General features: G+C 46.1%; 1 protein-coding gene across 9 annotated transcripts in view; it reads right to left on the reverse strand.

The window, feature by feature from the left end:
• The window catches only part of CHD2 (chromodomain helicase DNA binding protein 2), a 90,298-nt gene that overhangs the window by 17,449 nt on the left and 47,718 nt on the right, over positions 1–25,131 (reverse strand). For 6 of the 9 annotated variants that reach the window (XM_018913946.3, XM_009090022.4, XM_050978661.1 and 3 more), the window contains 21 exons: positions 23,514–23,721; positions 20,737–20,823; positions 15,053–15,114; positions 13,637–13,759; positions 13,184–13,330; positions 12,220–12,353; positions 11,366–11,591; positions 10,543–10,643; positions 9,850–9,894; positions 9,518–9,693; positions 8,701–8,825; positions 7,441–7,657; positions 6,744–6,833; positions 5,661–5,851; positions 4,477–4,665; positions 3,821–3,983; positions 3,325–3,477; positions 2,764–2,835; positions 1,549–1,698; positions 822–970; positions 216–312 (listed from right to left, as the gene is read on the reverse strand). In XM_018913946.3, the coding sequence (XP_018769491.1) occupies positions 216–312; positions 822–970; positions 1,549–1,698; positions 2,764–2,835; positions 3,325–3,477; positions 3,821–3,983; positions 4,477–4,665; positions 5,661–5,851; positions 6,744–6,833; positions 7,441–7,657; positions 8,701–8,825; positions 9,518–9,693; positions 9,850–9,894; positions 10,543–10,643; positions 11,366–11,591; positions 12,220–12,353; positions 13,184–13,330; positions 13,637–13,759; positions 15,053–15,114; positions 20,737–20,823; positions 23,514–23,721 (2,905 nt within the window). Of the gene's footprint in view, positions 1–215; positions 313–821; positions 971–1,548; positions 1,699–2,763; positions 2,836–3,324; positions 3,478–3,820; positions 3,984–4,476; positions 4,666–5,660; positions 5,852–6,743; positions 6,834–7,418; positions 7,658–8,700; positions 8,826–9,517; positions 9,694–9,849; positions 9,895–10,542; positions 10,644–11,365; positions 11,592–12,219; positions 12,354–13,183; positions 13,331–13,636; positions 13,760–15,052; positions 15,115–19,620; positions 19,697–20,736; positions 20,824–23,513; positions 23,722–25,131 lie in introns of those variants that run through there. The other 3 variants (XM_030228282.2, XM_030228283.2, XM_050978662.1) reach the window with 3 other exon arrangements.

Genomic DNA, 25,131 nt, shown 5'->3' on the forward strand with positions numbered 1-25,131 from the left:
ACCATTACCATTTAATCCCCAACAACAAGGCTCTCCTCAACCCCTGATTCCCCAGTCCCAGACTCTGCTTCCAGCTTCTCCAGATTCCCACAAGTCCTGTTCACCAACTTGCTCTCATGCACAGGGCAAGGACAAAGCAAGAGCAACCACACACAGTCCTTCTTGAAGACCTGGAGAGCACTACAAACTGCTATGTGATTTCAATTTCAAACTACCTGAGGCTCTGACTCTTCCCCTTCAAGCTCCTTGAAAAGATCTTCAGCTCCAAACTTCAAAATAGCTGTCAGCTCCTCCTTGTTGAAGGGATTTGAGCTGCAAGAAGAAAAGAAGGAAAAGGTGTTTTGAGCTGTTCAGTCAGAACTGCTACAGCACAAAACCATACCAAAGATTTTCCTAATTGAAGCAAGGAGTAAGTTTTCTACCCAGCACTATAAAAAGCTTTGTTATTATTCTCTTTCCTACTCCAGCACAGACAAAGACTGCAATGGGAACCACCTCCATCTACTGGGGGAAATGAAGAGAATCTGAGGTCACTGCCAAAATGCAGCTGCTCCACAGCCAGGTTCCCTCAGACCAGGATGATCTCTAGGTGAGAGACAGAAGCAAAAACAAGTAGTGCCCTAAAACTAATTTTAAATGTCTGTTCATCTTTATCCTATGTATCCAAATAAATGTCTGCAGAAGCCAAATCAGTGGAAGCTGCCATGATTTATTAGCCTTCTGCCCTGTACCCTATCAAATAAATACTGGGAAATGCCAGCAGCGGAAGCTGGTTATGCCACGTGCTCCAGACATTTCTGCCTCCTGACACAGCCACGTACTTGGATCTCCCAGAGTTGTTGTCCAGAACAGTCCTGCCAGTGGTGTCCATACGCTGGATAACCAAATGATCAAGCACCATTTTCTTCTTGGCTCTCTCAATGATCTCCTCCTCCACTGTCCCCTTGGTGACCAGGCGGTAAATGTTCACCTGAGAGGCAAAAAGAGACCACAGCTATTTCCTGGCCAGGCTCTGCTGATACAGCAATGAGTCCCTCAGCTGTTTTCACTGGGCTGCTGACATTGTCTCTTCATGTACAGATGTGCTTTTTCAGAAGAAAAACAAACACATTCTCTCTGTATCCAGTTAAAATAAGGATAATTAACACAGTAGTGTTATCCTGTAGTGTGCCTAAGCACAGAGCAAAAATCTTCTGAAACAACCACTCTAAATTCAAACTGGCACCAACCTAGCTTTTCACATATCTAATAACCCCTAGTAAAGGTGGATGTTCTACTCTTTAAGTTTTTCAAGGCAAGAAAGAACAGAGTCCACTAGGACTAGGCTGAGAAGTGCAATGCCATGGGTATGTTCAAAACCAACAGAAAGACTTGGCAAATCTGGGCTGCTTTTTGTCTCCTACTTTTTAAATGAGATTCCCTCAGGCAGCACTCTCTGGAGCAAGGACTGGGACAAAAAGCCCATGTTTCCAGAAGCTTTGGTGAGGTGAAAGGATGTTTAGGTGCACACTGAAGCCACAGTGAAACAACCCAGGCAGCTCTCCTGACCTGCTTCTTTTGCCCAATCCGATGAGCTCGGGCCTGAGCCTGAAGATCATTTTGGGGGTTCCAGTCCGAGTCGAAGATAACAACAGTATCAGCAGAGGCCAAATTAATTCCCAACCCTCCAGCTCTTGTTGACAACAAGAAACAGAAGTCCTGGGAAGGAAAAAATAAAAAGCATCCGTGAGTTAACCAGCTTGTAACTGTGGGCATAAAATAGCAGCAGTGATTCAAAAGCTGTAAAAGGGAAGGCTCTGTTGCACTCATGCTTCTTAAAGCAGAAAAAGGGTTTCCTTCTCATATTTCCTTCCCTTTCCCGTTCATGCAGGCTGAGCAGCACCAGTCTTTAAGCCCAGACCCAGGGTGAGGCAGTGCTGGCCCAATTGAAGGGATGAATCAATATGGGAGAGTAACACAAGCAGCTCAAGGCAGGGGCACCTTGTAGTCACTTCTGAAGGTCAGACCCCGTTGCCCACCAGACTCCTACAACGGCAGCAGGCAAACACCTCCTATTGCTGCCTGAATCCTGTTAGGAGTGAGATCAGAAATGAACAGACTGTGCCAGGTTAGAGCCAAGATGCTTGAGCCCCCATAGGACAGGGAAAAGGGCAGGTTCTATGGGCATTCTCATTCCTCCTTCCCCCTCACACTTCCTTTTGTTAATTTTCCTACAACAACGACCTCTCACAATCCCTGTGTGAGCCAAGAATCCTGCTCCAGCCCAGGATCCTGGAGTGAGGAAAGGTATTTCTCACAGCTGGGCTGACTGACACAAAAACAAGTGTCTTGCACCAGTCACTGTGAGTCAGCAAGCCCAGATGAGAGGTTTCAGATGCCCTCTCCTATTACACTGGAGACTTTCACCTCCAGCACCGGACTCCACTGCCTGCCAAGACTTAAAATCCTTCTTTTGCCTCTGTCATTTCATATTCAAAACCAGACTGGAATCACTCAGCAACCATCTCATTCTCCAGACCAGTAGGGAGAGAATGACTAAATGTTGGCTCTTCCCAGCCTCTTCAGAACTTTCTGGAAACATGACTTGCTGCCCTGTTCCTTGGATGTGAGAGATTTCAAGTAATATGGCTGGCTGCAAAACCTGCCAGATCCGTGTCTTTAAAAGTACCTGGGCTCCTGTGAAAAGACCTGAACTGAACTAAGCCCCTGGTGTCAGTCACAAGCTGTGGCTCAGCCACAAACCCTCTGCCCAGACTGTGGTACCTCGGAGCCGTCGGCGTTGAAGTGATCCAGCGCCTGCTTTCGGATCTCCCCCTTGATCGAGCCGTCCAAGCGCTGCAAAAATCAACAAAAGTGATAAAAGAAAGGAGGTAAAGGAGCCCTGAGGCACTGCTGCACCCGAGTGCTGCCAGCCCTGCAGCCCCCTGTGCTGCCTGCAGTGTTTAATTGTTAAAAATAGCCACCAATTAAAAATAACTGCGCTGCCTCAGCCGTGTCACAAGGGCTGGGGGATGCTCGGGGAACAGGCACAGGGAGGGTGACACCACAGCAGCTCCCGTTACAGGCTCCCAGCCAGGCTCTCTGTGCTCACTGCCCTCGGGGCTTACCACATGACACAGCCCAAAGCAGGGCCTGTCAGAGGAGTTTTGCAGAGATGGGGCCACACTGAAAGGAAGGGACATCCCAGTTCCTTCCACAAAGTGCCACCTGTAATCCCAGCCACCAGCCTCTGGGGAACTCAGTGAATCCCACTGCTCAAGCTCCCTCCGCTTTTGCTGACACTTTCAAGGGGACCCCACTGTCTTCCATGCTGATGTTTCTCACCTGAAAAGGGTAGTGTTTGATAGTCAGATACTCTGCCAAGATGTCCAGCATCCTCACCATCTGGGAGAAGATCAGCACTCTGTTGCCTCTCTCCCGCAGCCTGGTCAGCAGCTTGTCCAAGAGAATCAGCTTTCCACTGCTCCTGATCAAAGACTGAAGAAATAACCATCATTTCCAATCTTACCCTGATGTACATCACACAGAGACCTGCTCCTTCTGGGGTCATTCATCTCTTGTACATCTCTAATCTAATCAGCTGGATTTACACAGCAGAGCCCACACACACAATGAATCACACCAGACAGATCCTACACTGCCCACAACTCCTGCTCTAGAAGGCCATAAAATGTTGCCTACAGTAGAGGTGGAGGGCTGGGGGTTCAGATAGCTCTGAGAGCTGTTTTTGAAGAAGAAGCCACAGAAGATAAAGCTTCACCAGATATTATTTTGTTGGGAGGACAAAAGAATGAAGGTGGTGACTAAGGACACCACTCACCTGCAGGGTCTCAAGGCCATTCTCTCTCTCATTTTCCTCGGGAGGTTTGATAAGGTAGCAATGGTTGCAGCACTTTTTCAATTCCATCACAATATTTAGGAAACCAGATGTGCTTCCCCTTGTTCCCTTTGAAAGAGCTTTGTAGTTTCTTGTCAAAATCCACCTGCAGGCAGGAAAATTAAAGTCTGGATCATTAGTCAGTGCAGAGCAGAGCCTTGGAGGAACAAAACCTACAGGAACAGCTCATTCAGGCATCAGTCTACTTCCCTGTCTCCATCTCTTCTCACTTCTCTTACAGGATGTTCCTTCCTCTCTAAAAACTCTGAGTTGACTTTCCTATTAATATTATCACTGTTTAATATTGAACAGCATCCCAACTTTGTGCATATTGTCACTCCCCCAGGAAAGACATAACTTCTGTCTTGCAAAACTGACCAGTTGAACTGCATTACTCTACAAAAACATCCTCCAGAAGGAAAGATACCAACTCCCCTAGCTAATATTCCTGCTGGGAAGCTCCCAGTACCATAGGTGATGGTGTCTCACTGCACTCTGAAGGCCACAGCATGCACAGAACACTGGAACACATTGCCAAGGCCCACAGAGAGATGTGCCCATTTCTACTGGCACTGCCAGTAGCTCATTCAGAGACTCACTTGTAGTACTGCTTCTGCAGAGCAGACATCTCCACCCGGAGGATCTGCTCCACTTTGGCTGGCAAAGATTTCTCCACATCCTTCTTCACTCTGCGCAGCAGGAACGGCTCCAGGACTTTGTGAAGGCTCTGGTAGCCATTCTCTCTTCCTTTCCCATGATCTTCCTCAAAATCCTCCCAGAACTCAAACCTGGCAACAGAAAGGAGGAGAAGGGAGGTGTCAGAATACCTCTTGTCTTATGGCACCAAACAGTATCTGTTGGATACTCCTGCTGCACCACAACACAGGAGAACAGCAGTTTAATGCAATCACCGTGGAAGATAACAGATTCACTCTGCTCTGGTTAACTGAAGAGATTGCTGGTAAAGCTAGAAGATCTCTGGGCTTAGACACCTTCCTGACATCTTATATTTGAGCTCCACCCTGACTGCCAGGACCCATAATCCCAAGTTTCCCACTATTTTACTCTGCTGGCATTTACTGGCAGCAGTTTCTGAACTTCCCACGGTGCTTCCCCTGGGCACAGCTTTGACAACTGGGCTGTTTTACCCTGCTCTGAAGGCTCTTTTGGGATTGTTGCTTCCTCTGACAGCTCCTATGAAATGTGGAGATCTGCTGTCCTCCACTTGGGAGAGCTCAAGCCTCTCCTTCGCTCTTTATGTGATCCAACAAAAAGAATCTGGGGGACAGCTCTTCTTGCAGTCAAACATAATTTCAGTGAGCTTTGGGGCATGCCTGCCTTAGCCTTAGAGATGCCCATAGCCCATTTTATTTTAAAGGAAACAAAATATTTGTTACACTGTGGACACACAATCAGCCAGACAGCACCCCCAGAGCTGCCATGAAATAGCTGGCAGAGGGGCCTGAACCACAGTGTGCTGGAACTCTCAGAAATGGTTGAAATGATTGCTTCAAACAAGTTTAGCTTTTTAGAGATGGCTGGAAGACAGCAGACAGATTTGAAAGGCATGTATCAGGTTTCCCCATTCGGTTTGCTGCCAGAAATACTCCTCATGTTAGTTATTTAACCTTTGATTTTCCCCACTAATGTCTGTTCTCCTATCATTGCTGTCACACCACTGAGTTTAATTCAGGGATTTCTGCCATTCTGCACTCCCTTGAGCCTATTTAACAGACAAGAATGGAACAGAGACATTTCTTGGAAGGCCTGAAAGGAGACTCACTTCTCTGGCATGATGAAGTGCAGCAGGGACCAGAGCTCTTTGAGTGAGTTCTGAAGTGGGGTGCCAGTGATCAGCAGCCTGTGGTTGGACTTGAAATCAATCAAGGTCTTGTACAACAAGGAGTCGTCGTTTTTCAACCGATGGGCTTCGTCCACGCCCAGAAAGGCCCAGTTAATGCTTCCCAAAACAGTCTGGAGGAAGAGAAGGGAAAAACACGGGTGCTGAGGAGATGCTGGGTCAGACAGGCCCCACCACCTGGCACATGTGTCTCTCTCCAAGGCAGGAAGCCCTGCAGTGTGTGATGCCCAGGGTGTCCTGACCCAGCCCTGTGGCTGCACCCTCACAGGATTTTCTTGCTAACAAGATTTGGGGACCAGGTTGCCTTCCCAGAAAGGAAAAGGTGATAATTAGCCATGTTGTACAACACTTCTGTATCTCAATAGGCCTGCAGCAAGTACAGCTATCTTAGTCCTCCATTGCTTTACCAGAAAGCAGAGTCCTTCCCCAGCTCTTTATTCCCCCTTTCTCCATGCCCTTGGGGCCCTGGGTAGCACCACTCCCACTGGAGCAAGAACAGGAGAGCAGATGAACAAGCCTAAAAAGTTCAGGTATCCAAGAGTTTTGATTTATTTTTCTTTTTAAGCTTTTATTTTTCTTCTAGGACTCAGTGATACACTGACAGGGCTGATGAACATTTCCTAAACAGATTTCTTGTAGATGTAAATATGCAAACACTGTTAACACTGTGGCCAGAGGTTCAGTCTAACGTTTTGTCCTCTTAACAAGCCTAAATTCAACCAGGTAAAAATCCAGGTACTGCTGGATCCTGCCAGATGTCTTGCATGTAAAAAAAATAGCATAACTGTGCAGTACGAAAGTGAAGACACTGCAAAATGTGTCCCACACTCCCACATTTGCTTGCAAATATGGAAGGAGAAGCAAATGGATAAGGAAAAGCAAATAGTGTCTGTAGTTGTCCATCACCACAGGGGGAAGAAGTGAAACCCACTGGCTGAGAACTGGCTTTCTCCTTTGAAAATGAGAGAAAGTCTAGATAAAAACACTCTTGGAGTAGTGACTCACCTTATCCTTCAGGAGGATCTCATATGTTGTGATAAGTGCATTGAATTTCAATCTTTTAGACTGAGAATGGATCCACTCATATTCACGTATCTGTGAGGGGAGACAAATGTTAACTTGAACACATGTTGTCAAAAGGAAAGAGTTAACAATTGTTATTTTAGTGTAGCTATAAGCCAGAGATTCCAACCAATTCCAAACCCCTGTTGTGCCATTTCATGAGCTCAAGGTGGCCAAGGAACAATTTGTTTTAGTGCACACGTGGTTCAACTGCCCTTGCACAGGTAACAAAATAAGGTTAACTTGCTGTTGTGACATTAATGAACACATCACCTCACTGCAGACACCACTGGAGGCCCAACACTTGTGTGTCCCTTTATCTGAATAGCCCCAACACTGAACACAAGCACTTTACACTGCTGGACCTCTCACTGCATGTTTCACTCCAGATCAGTACTAGCTCTGAGAGAAGTCAGTGCTCCTGCACTCACTCCAAGAGACAAAACAAAACAGAAAATTCCCTGTAGCAGGGAGTTACACCCACACACTCAGCTCCACCAGCTCCAGCTGCCTGCAGTGCTGCCAGCACTGTCCACCAGCCTGTCCAGCTGACTGTGTGTCACACACATCACACACAAGCTGCTGCTGTGCACCCAGTGCTTCTCCCTGAGCCCTCACCCTTTGCTCTCTGATTACACACCATGTTCCTGCTCATGAGGTCTCCAATGTAAACCACCACGTTTATCTCGGGTGCCCACACTTCAAACTCCCTCTGCCAGGAGGTGAGGGTGGACAGGGGCACGACCACCAGGAAAGGGCCATACAGCTGGTGCTGATGGAACAGGTATGACAGGAATGATATTGTCTGAATGGTCTTGCCCAGTCCCATTTCATCAGCCAGGATCACGCTGTTGTTCCTGAGAAAGAGGAGAACAAACAAAAAAGCTGTCTGAGTGCACGTTTCTGCCACTACTGGTAGCCCCACATTTCTCTTCACAGAGAAGAGCAAGGCACGATTCTTCCCAAGAATATTTCTGGGATTCACATTCTCTGAACCTCAGAGAAAGAAAACACTATATTTTTATCATTTGCTGTGCCTGTGTTTGTGCAAAAGTAGAATGCAATATGGAGATTGCTTACCCAAAGTGATGGTGTTTTGTTTCCTTGGCCTATCAGGGCCAGGTGTGTGTGTGTGTCGGGACTGTCAGCTGACAGTCACAAGATTCTGTGCAGTGTGTACAGCTGGGTGCAGAGCTGAGTGCTTGGCAGATTCAGTTTAGATGTAATGTAATATAGTATGAAAGAACACAGTATAATAAAGTAAATAATTAGCCTTCTGATAAGATGGAGTCAGATGCAACCATTTCTCTCTCCCCACGTCGGGTTTCACAGCACAGCTATAACTACTACATTACTGTGCTCCACATGAACAGCAATCCACAGCAAGGACAGAGAGGGGCAGTGCAAAAACAGCTATTTGAACAATTCTAAGTGGATCCCAGGGACAGCCAGACTGAACATGGCACAATAATGTGCAAAAATTAACTATGATGACTCCAAACTGGAGGAAAACAGGCAAAGGAGAGGGGAATCAGTGGCCTAATTTTAGAAGGACCTCTCTCAAAGATTTCAATGAGTATATAAGCACACTGAGCCAGAAAACATTTTTCCCATTAAGTCAATGGAAATCTAGGGCTTATATGTACCAGGCTCAGCCAAATCCATCATGTGAACAGGCCCAGACAGGGAAAATGCTTTTTGTTTTCACACAAGGTTTCTTAAGTTCATGCTTTAGGAAGTTCCTGCGTGCAGCATCTGCAATGCAGCTGGGCATGATAACATTTGAAATCCTCCAAGCTGCAGAAGGAGGGCTTGTAAAGACCTCACTTGAAAGGGAGGTGTGCCAGATCCTTCAGGGACAAAAAAGGCACAGAATGAACATGCCAGGCTCTGCACATACTTGCACCAGGAGTGAGCCAGCCAGTTGAGGCCCTCCAGCTGGTAATCCCGCAGCTCCAGGTTCTCCCCACCGATGTACGAGGGCTGCTTCTTCAAGGCAACAAACCTCGGCCTCTGCTTCAACACCTGAAAGAGAAGCTGCCATAAGTCCACTGAAGAGAAAGACAGAACTCTCAGTGGCTGAAAGGCTGGAAATTCAGCAGTGAAACAGATGAATTCAGCATAGAGTGTGTATCTCTTCACTGGTTTGAGTGAAGTGAACTTCACCTCCATCCACATTTTCCTAGCCAGAGCTTGTGTCTGCATTTCTTGTGATTTGCCTGCTGCCCTCTGGTTTATGATCAGGGCTCTGAGTCCCCCAGGAGTGTAGTAAGCTGCACAAAATACATAGGAGTCAGAACAAGCTCCACTTCCTTCTTTGTCCTCTTTTTGTTTTTCTCCCATTATTTCTGTCCCTCTCCTTCACTGTATCAGCATTTTGCAGGCTTCCTCTTTTCCCAGGTGTGCTGTTTTTTCATCCAACTGATATTAAAACTGCTGCAGCTCCTTCTGAGGAGGAAGCACTTTGCAAGGATTAATTAAGCCTCCCACTCCCCAGGGGGACATAACGTTCTCACTGTGCACAGAGTAAATGAAACTCAAAGGGCTTCACATCTCTGCTTGAAGTGCAATACAAGAACAGCAAACAACCCTTCAAACGCAGGTGGGAGGATGGGAAAAATGTTCTCTGACATTTATCCTGACAAAACTTCGTGTTCCCACTGCTTGCATCTTCCCCCAGCCTGGAGGAACCCAGCAAAGGAGAGAAGCCAGCAAACCTTGCAGTCACGGGTGGGAATGGTCTTGGAGTTGTTCCTGCTGTTGAAGCTGTCAATGCAGTGCTGGAATTTCTTGCTGATCAGAGCCTCATCTTCCCAGCTGCACTCAGCATAGGGCAGCCCCATCCACTTGCACAGGTATTCGGGGTCATTCGAGGATGTTTTGCGACTGTTTGCTGTAAAATATGCAAAAAAGTCCAAACCTCAGCACCTGTAGCTGAGCAGCTGAACCACAAGCATGGTTTGTTCACAGGCTGAACTGCCCAGACAGCCACAAAACACGTCTTGGCTCATAGCAAAAGTGTAGAGAGACCAAAGAAATGTGCCTTTACCTGGGAAATCTGAATGTCCTGTGGTAGACTTGCTGGTCTTCACAGCTGTGTTTGGAGAGAGAAGGGAAGGGAGGGTTGGAATGCTGGCAGCCAGCAGAGGGAGCAGGGCAGGCCATCACTGCCTTACACCCACGTTTTTACAGGAATTGTGTTGGAAATAGCTTACACAGCTCCCCAAGCTAATTCCCAAAGTTAACTGGGTGCTGGCACCTCTGACTGACATGACTGTGATATTACCAAAGTGCTCAGTAAGTTCTGGTTTTATTTTTATTAATTAATCATGAAAATCTCGCCCCTGAGCTGCCTTGCAGCCTAACCACATCCTCAGCCACACCACAGAAAAGGGACCTCACAAAAGCCAGGCCCATGCTGCTGCTTTGGAAACAAATATCTTGCATCCAAAGGGCTGGAGACAAATTCAGGAGCCACAATTTCAGCAACCTGTTGGAAACTAGTGTGTCATCCCATACTCCAGGCAAGGAAAGTGCCTGATCTGTATTGCTTGTATACAAGCACAAATCTGTAAACTTGGATTTCTACTGTCCAAATTCCTAAATTTCACACAATGAAATATAGTAAACACCATGGGGTTTTCTTCAGGGATACTGGAGGACAGGGAAGAAGAGAGAGCCGCATACTCATTCTGCTGTCATGTGGAATTCACCCCTTTACCAAAGTCTTGGCTCCACTTACCTATTACCCTCTCCACTATTTGATATTGTTTGTTTAGCTCTGAAGCCAGCTCTTGTTGGCAGTTGAAATATTCTACATCTTCAGGTGATACCTTGCCCAGCCTAGATGCAAAAATAATTCAAAACAAAACACTATAATGCTTCTGTCATAGTGCTCATGAATGTTACATATATAAAATCTACTTTCCTATATGGTTCTGTCATTCAGACAAGTCATAGAGGGAAATTAATGTTATATGACATGTCTCTTAAATTTCCTAAAATTGTAAATTATTGCTGAGAAGTGAATGTCATAAACGTTCAGATTGTCTCCCTGTTAAATGCTGCCTTATTCTGATGCAAGAATCAGTCTCAAAACAGGAACCAAACAGAGATGGAAGCTGCTACTCCAGCTTTAGCACTTTGGAAAGGCACTGTAGCTCCTCTTACAGTTCCTGGGGAAGCTGGACATAAACTGATGCAAAACTTGCACACAGAGAAGCCCATAATTAACAAGGGTTAATAAGGCTGCAAGCCCTCCCAGCACCTCCTGGGCCAGGTGAGTCTGTGCACCATTTTTTGGTCGTCAGCCTTCCCAATTCTTAAGGTTAGGAAGTGGCAATAGTGTGGATTTCAGGCCTTGTCCTCTCCATTTTCCAGCCATCCACACCACAGATATAATTTCTGGGGGGGGGGGGGATGTTCCTCAGCAGGCAAAGAGAGACCAGAGTGCACATGAAACACACCTTGTAAAAAGAAATCACACATTTTCAGTCATGACTCCTCAAACCTCTGGCTAAAAACAACTTGCCCAAGGCCAAATCACTGCTTGAAGTGAAGCCTACCATTGCTTGATCTCCTCCTCTTTTTTCTTGAAGTTTTCTAGCTTTTTCAGGCCCTTCACTTTCTGCTGCTGCAAGGACTCCTCGCTCTCCCACGTGCTGTGGATGTATGACCAGCCCTTCCACTTGATCAGGTACTGAACCTCCCCCTCCTCCTTCTCGGGGTCGAAGTCGGCGCTGGGGTTGCCGTTGGCCTCGGTCACGTACACGGTGGTGGAAGCTCCAATGGCTGCAAGAGACACCAGCCTGCATTTGGCACCCTCCTGACCCACCAGTGGGCATCAACTGCACTACAGAAAGTTACTCTTCTAATGCATCTTTTGTGGGAGCACAAAGAACACCCAAAAGATTCTGCAAGCCTATAAGGCAGGCACACAGAAGTTCTCCACGCAACTGAATATTTTTAAATCTGTCATAATTAGCTTTTCTTTAAGTATAATTCAAAGGCCTCTTGAAAGTGATCACAACCGTTCAGTTTTACAAAAAACACTTTTGTATAGGCTTTGAGAAGAAAACATTGCCTTTATTTTCATTATGGCTTTGTCAATGGGGCTATGAAAACTGACTCTCCTAGATCTGTTTTATATTTCAAAGCAGAGAAAAGCAGGAATTGCAGAACAATGCCTGCCTCTTTAAAATGCATGCAGGCTAAATGAAAGCTCCTGAGCACACAAACTATAGAGATTTTAGGATTTTAAATATTATATGTCACAGAAGCTATTCCATATTACGAGATATAACTAAGAGGCACAGAGGAAAAGATGAAAAGCACTGAAACAACACTTGGCCCCATTTTACAGTTGCAAAAGCATTGCACCAGTTCAAGAGAAATAAAGGCTTCTTCCAGAGCCACGCACCTCCCTTTTTTCCAAGCCTGATGTCCAAGACTTTCTCAATAGTTTCACTGTTGTCTTGTTGTTCATCAGCTCCTTCCCCAGTCATCTCTATCAGGTCATCAGAATCCGTCTCAAAATCATCATCCTCTTTGTAGCTGAGTAAGATCAAAACCAAACTGATATAAAACCTTTGACTCCTCCCAGCCCACCAACACAGAGAATGGCTCAGACTGGAGCAGCTTCTCCAGCATTTATGCTGTGGTTCAGTGCATGTTCAGCACACAGATGTGTTAAGTATTCTGTATTCTCCCCAACATTCAGCTACACCTTATTAGACTAATCCTCTATCTTGCCCATATAGTTTTTCTGACCATGGCCAGTATCAGGTGATTCATAAGGTGGAACAATCCCTGCAGCAGAAGCAAGGCCATAACAGAGAAGGTCTCCACCACCGAGGGAAAGAATATTCTATGGAGATTGCAGAGCATCAAAAGGCTGCATGGGACTGCACTTCTCATCTTTGGTTCATGTTTAACCACCACAAAAAATCATTTGGATGGGTCTTTGCAAGTCCCTTATTGGGACTGCCTGAAAGGTGAGAAGGTACACTGGGGAATGGATAAAGCTTTACTCCACCCTGGCTCAACACACTGTCCCCAGCCACCCTCAAACAACTGGTCCAGTCCAGCACAGCTGCTCCCTTTTGCTCATTTTCATCTATTATTTGCAATTATCAATCTCATCTGAGAGTGCTTTAGAAATATTATGCAACCACCCTCACATTTCTCTTAGGAGGGACTGGTAAACATTCCCTCCTTCACAGATGGCAAAATGAGACAAACCCCGGATGTGCCCATCAGGAACCTGCCAAAAGAGCCACACCTCAGCCATAGGTCTCTGCAGGACCACACAGGAGTCAGGGCCCCCAGTGCCCCCCTTCCCCAGCCAGCTCTCACCCCCAAACCAACCCCACACTTCTTCACACCTGACATTTTTGGCTGCTCTTCGCCGAGTTTGTCTCTTGGGGGTCTCATCGTCTTCATCATCATCGTCATCTTCAGATGAGTCTGGTTTCTTCCTCTTCCCACGCTGGATTTTGTGGGGCTTTTTAACACCAGTTTTGGCCACTGTTCTAAAATAGGAGTTAATAAAGCCATAATACAGCATGGTTTATGTAAATATCCACTTTAATGAGTCTTTAAGGAAGCACAGATCTCAAATATTAGACTCCTAAGGGATTTAACCTGCTCTAACTACCATGAAAACCACTCAAGGGCTCACTGGAGCATGAGATGGGGAGATGAGGGAATAACTAGGCCCTAGGTTTATTAGGTCACAAATAAAGGTACTAATGCAGGAAAAATTCATTAGTGACAAATAGGGATTTCTTCTCCACACAGCACAGGCAGAAAAAGAGACTGAACCAACCATTCCTTACCTCCTCTGGACAGGTCTTCTTGCTTTAATTTTCTTCGGTTCAGGCTCACTCTCTCCACTGGTGCCTTGCTCCCCTCCATCTTCATCCTCTTCTCCTGCAGACACCTCTCTTTTCCATTTAATTCTGCGGTCAGAAATGTAGGTCATGAAGGGCAACAATATTTCTGCACAAATAGTTGGCTGAACAAACCATCAGGTCCATAATTACAGGAAAAAAATTCAAAATTCTATCCTTGGCTGTTCAGTGCAATGCAGGGGGGATGCTGTGCTGTGATTCTCTGCTTTTAGGAGGGGGCTCTCATTCACCTGGGGCTCTGCTCACACAGTGGCAGGGCTGCCTTGAGTGGGAGCAGCTCATATCACACGTGCTGGTGGCAAAGCTGTACTGCTCAAACCTGGGTGGGCAAGGGCTTTGATTGATGACTTTTTTCTCTCTACTTCTGCATTTTGGAGATGGGCTGGAAGGAAATGAAGAGAAGTGCTCACTGTCACAGAGCATGAGCCCCAACGTGCAGAGCTACACCAGCTCCTTGGAGCCCAGAAAGTGGAACAGGTCTCCTGCCATGGAAATTCTCCTGCCAATTCAAGTTTCCAAGTCACATTGTACATTAGTGGAAGGAAGCACATTCTCTGGGGACAGCTAGGAACAAAGCTGCAGCTCCAAAATGCCTTGTGGAGGAGCCCCTCCTCTCTCCAAGAGGACATGGAGGGTCCACAAGGATCACTGCCCTTGCCCAGGAGAGGTCCATACTACCACAGTCCTCCCTGTGCTTTATCACCTTCCCTCCTGCATTGATGGGCACAACTAAATGAAGAGTTAAAAAACAAAATGCAGGAGATTGCAAGCAGGATGATGTGTCTCTGTTCAGATTTTCTCCATCAGGCAGCTCATGGTTCCCTACTCCACTTTAGTGTATGGAAAAACTAGAAGGTACTTATTAGATAGGAAAAGGCAGTCAAATATGACTGTAAGTGAAGTTATGGTGCTTAGACATCCAAAGCATTCTTTATGGAAGTTCTTTTGTTTTAACAGGAGGTTATAAAAGATAAAAGAAGATAATAATTTGGTATTTTATTCTCAGTTAATCAAAAAGGTGGGAGGAGAAGGGATTAAACTGTTTTAAGCGTCTCTGAAGGAGAATCAGTAATCTCATTGAAAAGTGAGATACTGACAACTGAAAGTGAACCTGACTCATTCAGATTCCATCACAGGCACAGCAGGAACATACAAACAAAGGTTGGAAAATTGCATCCATCTATAGATTATATTCACACTTCAATTTTAGTAATCCAAAGTATTATTAAAATATGTATTTTAAAAGATCACCATGCTGACAACTCCTATCAAACAATCCAATGCACTTCTGAGAAATAAACCAAAGCATCACCACTCAAACCCCCTTCCTTAGAAACTTACTTTCTTTTCAACTGCTTCTGGCGTCTTCTTTTTGGGCTCTCATTTTCAGATTCACTACTTGCCTTTAATTGAAAAGAAAGAAAATCAAGTTGTAGACTTCACAGTGGACTGGCTCCTCAAGGATGCAAGTGAAACACGTGCTTGTGGGCTGAGCCAGGGTGCTTTCCCTGCACCTGAATGAGACAGGTGCAGAGCAGCTGCCTCCCAGCACAGCCACCTCAGCTGCTCAGTCCTGCTGCTCTGCTCGCAGTGTGAAGAAGAAAACCCTGCAAGAAGCCTGGAGAGCTCTACAACATCACCTGTGTTGAAGCCCCTGAGCTCAGGAGGCATCCAGCCCTCAGCACCAGCCCCCAATGCCCAACAGACACCATGGCAGCAGCGGCCAGGCAGACCTGCAGTGTGTGCAACACCCCAGGGATTGCAAACCCAGGGGTGAATTTATCCCAACAATTGCATTGTGATCTCTGCCTTCATTGCACAAACTTCCTACAAGGAATGAAGTAAAAATATTGTGGTAAAAAGGCAATAATCTCATCAAAAGTATCCTTGTCTTGCTACTGGTTTTTTCTCCCACAGCAAGTCACCAAGGACCTTACTGGGTCAGAGCTGTGTCCTGCTGCTTTCCTTCCTCCTAGTTCTAGAGTCTCCACCAGTGAAGTCTCTTTGTCTAAATATATCTAGAGCTATTCTAACTACTTGCTGTACTATTCTAAAAGTGGGTGTCACCAATTCCCACACACCAAGATAGCTAAAATAATCTCTTTATGCTGGTGGTACACAACCCCATTTTCATAAAAACTAGTCAGCCATGAAAACAGATCACCACACAGATAACGTGACTTCTCCTTAGCCTCCCCCAGAAAACACAAATAGGCAGGGACAAAACTGAAGAAACCCATGTGAGATTTCTAAAGAAGTATTAAAATGACAGAAGTAGCCCCCAAGATTGCTTGCTCCACACTCCTACTGGAAATCTTCCACTTCTAGCTGCTTTTTGCCACAGTGTTCAGCTCTGGCTCCAGGTACTGTGTCCATCACTATGGGTAGCACAGTTTGCATCCCCTGACACCCCCAGTGCCCTCCTGGACAGAGCTCACACAGCTGTGCACAAGGACCTTGTGGAATGGTGTGAGCTGTAACAGGCATCCTTCATTCCCATTTTCCAGCTTTCCTTCCACCCATCGAAACTTCTGTCTCGTCAGTGTATCCACTAAAATACTGGATGCCATGTCTGACCATGAGCTTTCCTGGATTTGGTGTCAGACTTGCATGTGGCACAACAACAGCTTTTGCACTACATCTTAATACAAGCACGTGTTCATCCACCTGTTTCCTGGCCCTGCATGAAATCCCTGTCTCATTTACCAGCCATGAAGCAAGTGCCTGGCAAACACCATGGAGAGCCCCACCCACCCTTGCAACACAAGCCAAGCACTCCACAGGTTTCAGTTTTGACACACAAAATTTAAAAGTCCTCAGTTTTCCTTTCCTCTTTTAATCTCTTATCCACTTTCTGAAGCTTTTCCACTCCAATCATTGGGCATGATTTTAACAGCTGCCCCTCAGTGCTCGTTTACTTTTGTTGTCTTTTGGCAAGCCACAAGTAAAGAGAGGTGGATTTCTCTTCTGCTCTGCGTCAGAGATCACATTGGGAGAAAACCAAATACAACCTTTAGCTCTTTGAAATTAATTCCACTTCTGTGCCAAAATCCCATTTTCCAAGTTTCTAGTGTCCATTTTCCTAATGCCTGTACACTCCCTCTGCTCTGTCACTTGTCTCTACAAAGCTGGTGATTATCTCTAAATGACTTGACTTTTCCTCCCCTCTTCCACCTTGAAAAACGTAACTTGTGACTGCAGCTCAGCCACCTTCTCTGACATATTTCAAAGACAGCATTGTCTGTGTTGGATGCATGTCAAGCTCAGCCCTATCTCCTCTGACACAGCCAGTCCCCAGCTTGAATCATCTGCCTGCCTTGTGCTCCCACATCCTCCCCATCCCAGAATGGAGTGCTGGGAAGCACTGTGCTGCAGCTCCTCAGCCTCTCCTCCCCACTCCCTCATGTCTCCTGGTAAATTCCTTGTTTAAGGAAGCACTGAGGACAGCCAGAGAGCCAGGGTATGCCAGGTGCAAAGTGTGCACCTGAGGCCCTGTCTGCCCACCACCATCATCAGAACACACTGGTTGGGAAATCACATGCAACTTGAATTTTTGCAATGCCACCTCCCCAAATGACACAAGCTAGACTGGCAAAGTCCATCCCGAGTCCCAGAGGGATTTTTGTCAGCCCAGCACAAGATGCTGGGGTCACACTGCTCACTCCAGAGCTCAAGTGCCAGTGCTGCCCTGCTGGGTTGCTGCTGCTGTGGCCAAGGGGAAAGACAAGCCTGGCTCCCCCTTATCAAAATGTGCCCAACTTATTCCTGCACCACTGCTTCGAGCTGGACTAGGATCTGGCCTCCTACAATTTCCTCATCTCCAGCTAAAGGGATCAGCCTTCCCTCTGCATGTCTCACTGACTCCTCCCATCAATTCTTTCCCTCTCCCAGCACATGAAGTGCACACACTTTTACCAGATTAATTGCACTGTATTTTGCCAGGGAGCAACACTGAACAAACATAATGATGCTGCAGGTGTAGCACCAAGCAGAGCAACATAGAGCAATTCAATGTTCTGCTCCTATAGATTATCCATGAGTGTCCTTGCCACTAGCCCAGGCTGGGAGAAATGGAGATTCCAGGCCACTGGAGAGAAGCTCCAGGTGAGCCTCTGGAGCTCACATTAGGAAAGATAATGACTTGCTTAAACAGAGCCAAAAGTATTTCAGACTAAAGTCAAAGTGAGGATTTGCTCATTTCAGAGGCCAAACTCCAGCGCTCCAGAAAAGCTGGAGAATCTCAGCTAACCAGGTTAGTTTTATGTCTGCTGAACTTCTCTTTTCCAGTGAGACCAGTAGTGTTTGAATTTCCAGCAAATACATAAGGCAAAGCATTGACCAAAATGCAAATGAGCATATTTTTTTTTCCAATAAGAAAACCAGCTGTATTTTTAGAACACACTGGTGCGTGACTTGTGGCCTCTCTGACAGAAAAAAAATACACTGACATTTGTCACCAACTTCAATCTGAAACTATTCTTTTTATAGTAAAAAAATGTGTCTGGTTGGGGGTTGATTTGTCAACTGCCCCAGAATCACAGAATCATGGAATGATAAAAAGGTTTGAGTTGGAAGGGACCTTAAAGATCATTCAGTTCCAACCCTCTGCCATGGGCAGGGACACCTTCCACTAGACCAGGTTGTTCAGAGCCCCATCCAACCTGGCCTTGGACACTTCCAGGGATGGGGCAGCCACAGCTTCTCTGGGCATCCTGTGCCAGTGTCTCACCACCCCCAGAGGGAAGAATTTCCTTTATATATCTAACTTAAATCTCCCCCATTTCAATTTAAATACTCTGAAATGCACCTGGTTCTGCACGCCTCACATCCTCTGGCTGAAACCTGAAGCTGATTCATTAACTACAAAGAAAATGCCTGGGGAAGTAGTGTTTTTACTAAAAAACTCACACATTCTCTTGTTCCTGGAGACAGCTCTGGGCCTCTGAGCAGATCTGTGCTCCTATGCAAAGCTGCACTTTCGCTTCCCCAATGGCTCAGCCCATGCCTGGATATTGATCATGAGTTATCACCCTCCCTGATCACACCTCAGACATCTACACAATGAGCCCAGAAATCCTCAGAAGGTAACCATGTCTAACACACAAATAACCCTACTCAGAGTGCTGCTCTCAGAGGACACAGTGTTGAGCAGGGCCCCAAAACCTGAATCACCTCCACCTCTGTGCAGGTGAGTCACGGGGCAGAGCAGGGAGCTGGGATGGCTCATCCACCCTTGCTCTGGTCTCTGAGCCTGCCACACTGCCTGCATGATGCTCTTAGCTAATCTGCAGAGAAACAATAGGGAAGAAGGCAATTACAAGCCCCCAGACACTGTGCAGGAAGCCCCAAGAAGAAAGGAGAGGTGCAGTTCACTGGAGACAGGATTAACCCTGTGAAGGCAAAAAGTGTCTTCAGATGTGCCTGAAGGGTTTCTGCCCTCTCCAGCAGCAGCAAGAAGTGCTCAGCACCACACAGGCTTGAGCTAAGCTATCTCCTCTCTCTTGGTGTCTTCCAAAAGCAAGACTTTCCATCTCCTCCTGCTCTCTGCGAGGCCCCAGCACTGTGCTCCTGACAGGTCACACCCTCCAACAGACTCTGCTGCAGATGGGAGCTGCCCTGTGGGGACCAGTCAGTGTTGCTTTAGGGAGAGAGGGGTGAGGGCATGCTCCAATTTTTTTAATTTCAGCTGTTTCACAGAAGTTGCAGTGAGGGTTATTTGGAGGACTTTTGGGGTGGGTTTTTTTTTTGTTTTTTACAATATTTTGTGGTATAGCAAAGTTTTTGCATCTCAGATTTTTAATTTTTTTTTTTAAATTTTACCTTAAGTAGTATGAAATAAAGATATTGAAAAAGAAAACAACATTTGCAAAACCACGTAATATTGTAAAACAAAAAAAGAAGGGACTTACCTGTGCCCCTAAGAGGGCAGGGGGGTGTGCAGCGGAGCTCTGGGGTGGGTGTGAGGTCGCCGGCACAGTGCATGCCGGGGCATCGCACAGAGGGGCGGCCGGCCAGCCCAGCCTCTGCCAACTTGAAAAGGAAAACAAAAGCTACGTCAATGGTGCACCCTGAGCCCCTTCCTGAGCTCTGCTCTGCAGGACAGCCAGCACAGCAGCCTGGGGGGCAGCTGGTGGCACTGGGGTGCCACCAAGGCTCAGCAATAACGCACCAGAGCAAGGAGATGGAGACCTGCGTGTGACCCCTAGAGCATCTGAACACACATCTTGGTGTGAAAGAACAGCCTGAGTCAGACAGCACCACTGGGCCTCTGCTCTGCTCAAAGTCTGCTGCTTGTCTTCAGATTCCCAGCCCCAAGCCCCAAGCTCTCCACAGATGCCTCTCTCTGGCTCTCCTTCCCCTCTGCTATAGCTACTCGACCTTCCTGAAGACCTGCAGATGAAATGCTCCATGCAGAAAAACCTGTCAGATGCAAATGAAGGCAGAACCTGATTTCTGCATCTTTAGAAAAAAACCCAACACTGTTCTGGAACAGGAACAATTAGAAGGTTTGGCTGCCAGGCTCTGACCACTGTCACCTTCAACTGAAGCATAAAAGACTCCCCAAAGTTCAACCAAAGAAAAGTGATCGGTCATAAAGCTGCACACATACAAATGCATTTATTAGTGGGATCCATTCCAGGATGCGCAATAATGACTGTTTTGTTGCTATGAGGTGTTTCTGGGAACCTTCCTTTATTCCTGGTGGCATTTGTGTTGCAATTTGGTCTCGTTCTGTTTTTTTAATTACACAGACTCCTCTCCAGGATGTTCCTACAGCATTATGCCCCACTGCAGCAATCAGATCAGTGCATGCAGATCTCAGCCCAGGCAGTGTCCGGCTCACTCCAGAGGTGTCAGGCCAAGGATCCAGCTGCAGGACTGGGACTTCAACTGTGAGCTCCAACATCCATGCACCAAACTGGGACTCAGTGTTTACAAGGCAATGCAGTTGAGACCTCCCTTTCCTCTTTGGTTTTGGTTGGTTTTATATGTTCAGTAATCCCTCATCCTTTTTTTTTCCTTACCTCATCTTTTATATTAAATCGTGACGGCTCTTGTCTGCTTCGGTTTGACCTCCTAACCCCATAAACATCAGGATATTCTTCCCACATCTGCAAAATAAACAGACCATCAGAAGGCCTGCTTCACCCCAATTGTTTTTGACATTTTAGAGAAGTTTGATGGTGGCTTAAAAAAAAATCAACTAAAAACCATTAGGGAATTAGCAACCAGTAGATGGACATTTTAAAAAAACTGGCTGAAAAATATTATTATTATTGTTTTGGGATATTTGACACCTTTCTAAAGCAGCATGTGTTTATCTCAGTGTTATCTTTACAGTGGTCATCTTTCCACTGAGGCACAAATCACTCTCCAGCTCGCTCAGGCTGAAGGACAGATTGTTGAGGTAACCAGCCTGAAGAACTGGTGCCAAAGGAATGGAGGCAACACCTTGGACGTGGAATGAACAGACCTACCAATTCAGCAGGGCAACTCTCTGTCACTAACAGCTTCCAGCACAATTCCTTTCCAGCACAATTCCAGCTGCCTGTAGACATGGCCAGCTGCAGTTTCAAAGGTGAATTCTGTGGCCTAGTCTGGATGGCAAATGGAGCAAGATACCCTGTCATTTGGAAAGGCAAGGCAGTGGCCACTGGCTTCTCTCCTGAATGCACCGATGGGAATGCGGTTTGGCAGTGCAGGACACATGGATCTGTAGAGGTGACTGATGGCAGTGGTTGTGCTCTTTATTGTTAAATGAGGCCCTCACCAGTTCAATACACTGTGTATAAGAGCATGCAATTGTTCTTGTGGATGGGCAGGAAAAGGGGACACAAAATGGATGCCCTAAGGGGGATGAAGGCAGAGCTGTGTTGGTGACACAGGACACAAGAGTTACAGGACAGACACAAACCACCACCAGGCCCCTCAAATTCCTACACCAGCAATTCCTCTCTCCCTCAGCAGAGCTCTTAGAGCTCTTAGCTCTTAGAGCTCTACATAGATTCATTTCCTTGTGATTCTCTCTCTCTCCAATCCTCAAATGTCTCTGCTAGCCACTGGCAGGAAAAGGAAATCAAACTACACTGCCAGATGTAGCAGTGATGGGATTGAGAGTGTGACAGATATGAGGCTGCAGCCCAGCAATTTTTCTGCCTTTGTTAAAGGAGAATAAACCCTCAAATTTAATGCTCCCTCCCCAAACCATTTGAAGAGCTTGTCCTTTCATCTATTAAATGGCATGGGTTTTGAATGTGTGAGCAACTTCCATGACAAATCTTAATAGCACCTAACACAGATTAACCTCGCCTTCATGGGTGTATCTAGACAAATACCAAATAAACAATAATATAATAATTAATTGCATTGGTTATTCAAGGGGAAGATGTATCAACACACCTAGGTTAGACCCAGCTAAGGAAGACACCCATTAACAAAGAAATTAAGGAAGGGAGAGGCTTTCTTATTAGAGGGTGTCCTGACCTTTTCATGTTTCACCCGTGCTAATTATCACCCTGTGTATGGATGCACTTCCTCACAGGATAATGTTAACATTTATTGTTAGGGACATGCTCTTAGAATCCTTCAGAGGGAGAGAAGACCTCCTTTGGTGCACACTTATCAACAATAAACCACAGATTTTAATATGGTGTTACCACAACTGCCTTATAAACTCATCCTCCCTTGCCAGTCCAAACACTGGAGGATTAAGCCAGCAGCCTGGAGCTTTGTGGGAGGGAGAAGGTGATAACAAAATCCTTTACTTCTTACTGGCAGGTCTGTGGGGAGCACAGGCTGGAAGCACTGTCCTTCCTCCTTATCCTTTACACACACAGCACCTTTCTCCATAAAACTCACTCTCAGGAGCAAGCTGTGCCCAGTGCAACCCACAGATAAGAACAACAGGATGGTTACATACCACAAACAAACAAGCTGATCTAACCAGAATTTTCTCCTCCCAAGAGAACTCAGTTCACTGAGTTCCTGTCTCCAAATGGTATTTGGGCTCCTCTCTCTCACCTCACACTGCCCTGTGTTAGTCAGGTGCCTCCATCCCTCAGGTAAAGCAGGTACCTGAAGTGCAGCTTCTGCCCTGGGGTGTGCAGAGGGATACCATGAGCAGTAACACCCACAATCCTCTTTCCTGCTGGACAGCAAGTGGAGTGAAAACCTGACTATCTGAGGGGTATTCCTAGACAGGAGTTGGGAAGGTGCAGGGAAAAAAAAAAACCACAACAAAGAAGCACTGTTCTGTTGTTCTGTTCTGGACTTAATAATGGAAGTTCCTTTTTTTTTTTTTTTGTTTGGTTTTGTTTTGTTTTGTTTTGTTTTGTTTTTCCTATGCTTTTTTGAGAGGAAGAGTAATGTAAAGAAAACCAAAGTGGTTCAAACTTCAAACCCTAGACAAACTTTAAATCTTCTTCCTGAGGATTTATCACATGGGGAAGCTTTACTGGTTCTGAGGAGAGACAGGATAGAGGAGTGGAAAGACAAGAGGGAGAGGATGAAATGACAGAATCATGTACTGATGACAGGCACCTGCCTCTCATTCACACCAGTCAGCCCTGTCACCATCTACTTGGTGCCCCAGGGGTTGTTCCACAAACACAGCAACTCCTGCTCTGAAGGGTGACAGCAGCAGGGCTCCAGCACACAGACCAAACAGCCCCTGGGGACACTGGAGGTCAGAGGCTGTTTGGTCCATGTGCAAAGTGGTCAGGAAGTTGGGCACAGCTTCACTGAGGTCCTTCCGTGGTGGGTACAGGAGTAACGTGTCCGTGCAGAGCAGCAGGGGTAATACCTTTTTAACATCTGCTATCCTTTCCTTCTTAGAGGCTGGTTTTTCTTTGGTTTCAGGAGGGGTCTGCTGGGATTTGGAACCCGTTGATTCACTTTCGGATTCAGACTGACTCTCAGAGGACTCGGAGCTGCTGTTTGACTCGCTGCCCTGCTCACTTTCAGACTGGCTTGCAGAGTCAGAGCCAGAGGCTTCTTCGGATGCCGAGTGACTAATGGTAGAGAAAGAAGAGGTTACATTTTAACTGCACTGACACAGCTGTGAAATATGCAGGGAGCAAACCTGAGACACATCCTGAGCCACAACAACAGGTTTGGAAAAGCCTGAATGCAAGTGTGGACCCTGTGTGTACACCCCACACCGGCATTGTGCAGCAGAGGCAATTCCTTTCCAGGACTGGCAGTGAACACGGGTGAGAGTGCAGCCCCAAAAATCCCTGTCCAGGATCTCCTGGTCATCACCAGAACAAAAGCAGAGGTGGTAGGTGAGGAGAAGCATCATCAGTACCAGCAGCACATGTTCTCCTGGGAGGATCTGAGTGTCTTGGAGCGAGGCAGAGTGAGGCACAGCGGGGGCTGCAGCATCCACAGACCATCCTGTTATATTAAATATGAGCAGTTGCTCCAGCATGGCTCTCCAGTGCATCCTAGTGTGGCCAGTGGTTCAAAATAAACCTGATATCCACTTTCTGGAAAAGACCAGTATCAAAACCACTATACCTATAACACCACGAATGATGTTAAATGTAATGTTTTTTGCAAAAAGAATTAATTCAGCAACAGGGGAGAAGAAAGAAGCTTATATGGGCTTGTGTCTGGGGCAGCTCCTCTTTAAAGGGCTGTGCAGACTGCATTTCTCAAGCCAATAATGGGAGAGCAGAACACTAAGTAGGTGTAGCCCCCCCACCCCTTTTCTTTTTTTTGTTGTATCTTTATATAAAAATGGGTTAACACCCAGTGCATCCCTTAAATAAAGGCTCCTCAACAAAACAATGAGAGGCCAAACTACTTTAGGTGGCCAAAATATTCAAATAGCTTTGCCAATCACTCCCAACATATATATTTTTTATTTTAAGAGCCAAAAAACCAAACTGAAATCTCAGGACACCTTAACACGTGTGCTCTGGCAAGACAGCATTCAAAGCCCACTGCCACCACAAACAAAAACACAATGATGATGCCACAAACTTTTGGAACAAGGAGCAGCGCTTTCCCAGTCAGTTTTCCACTGGCAGCTGGATGTGTTTGTGATATTTAAGGATTCACTTACGCACAACACTATGAAAGAAGAGTCAGGGAAACTTTGCAGAGGGATTAAACAGATTTTTAATTTTTTTTTCTACTTTCGTACAAAAGTGACAAAGCACGTGAAAGGCTTTGCTCAGATTTCACGATTCAAGGGAGAATACAAAGAAAAATTAAAAAAAAAAAAACAAAAACCAAAAAAAAAAAAACCAAAAAAAAAAAAAAAAAAAAACAAAAAAAAAAACAAAAACAAAACAAAACAAAAAAAAACCCAAACAAAACCCAACCCAAAGACAGCTTGTGCACATGTACATTTCCATCCGAGTCGGCAGGGGTTACCATGTGCTCGGGCCCGCCCCGCTCCCGGCCGGACAATC

The sequence above is a fragment of the Serinus canaria genome, chromosome 10, assembly GCF_022539315.1.
Source record: "Serinus canaria isolate serCan28SL12 chromosome 10, serCan2020, whole genome shotgun sequence".
Taxonomy (NCBI): Eukaryota; Metazoa; Chordata; class Aves; order Passeriformes; family Fringillidae; genus Serinus; species Serinus canaria.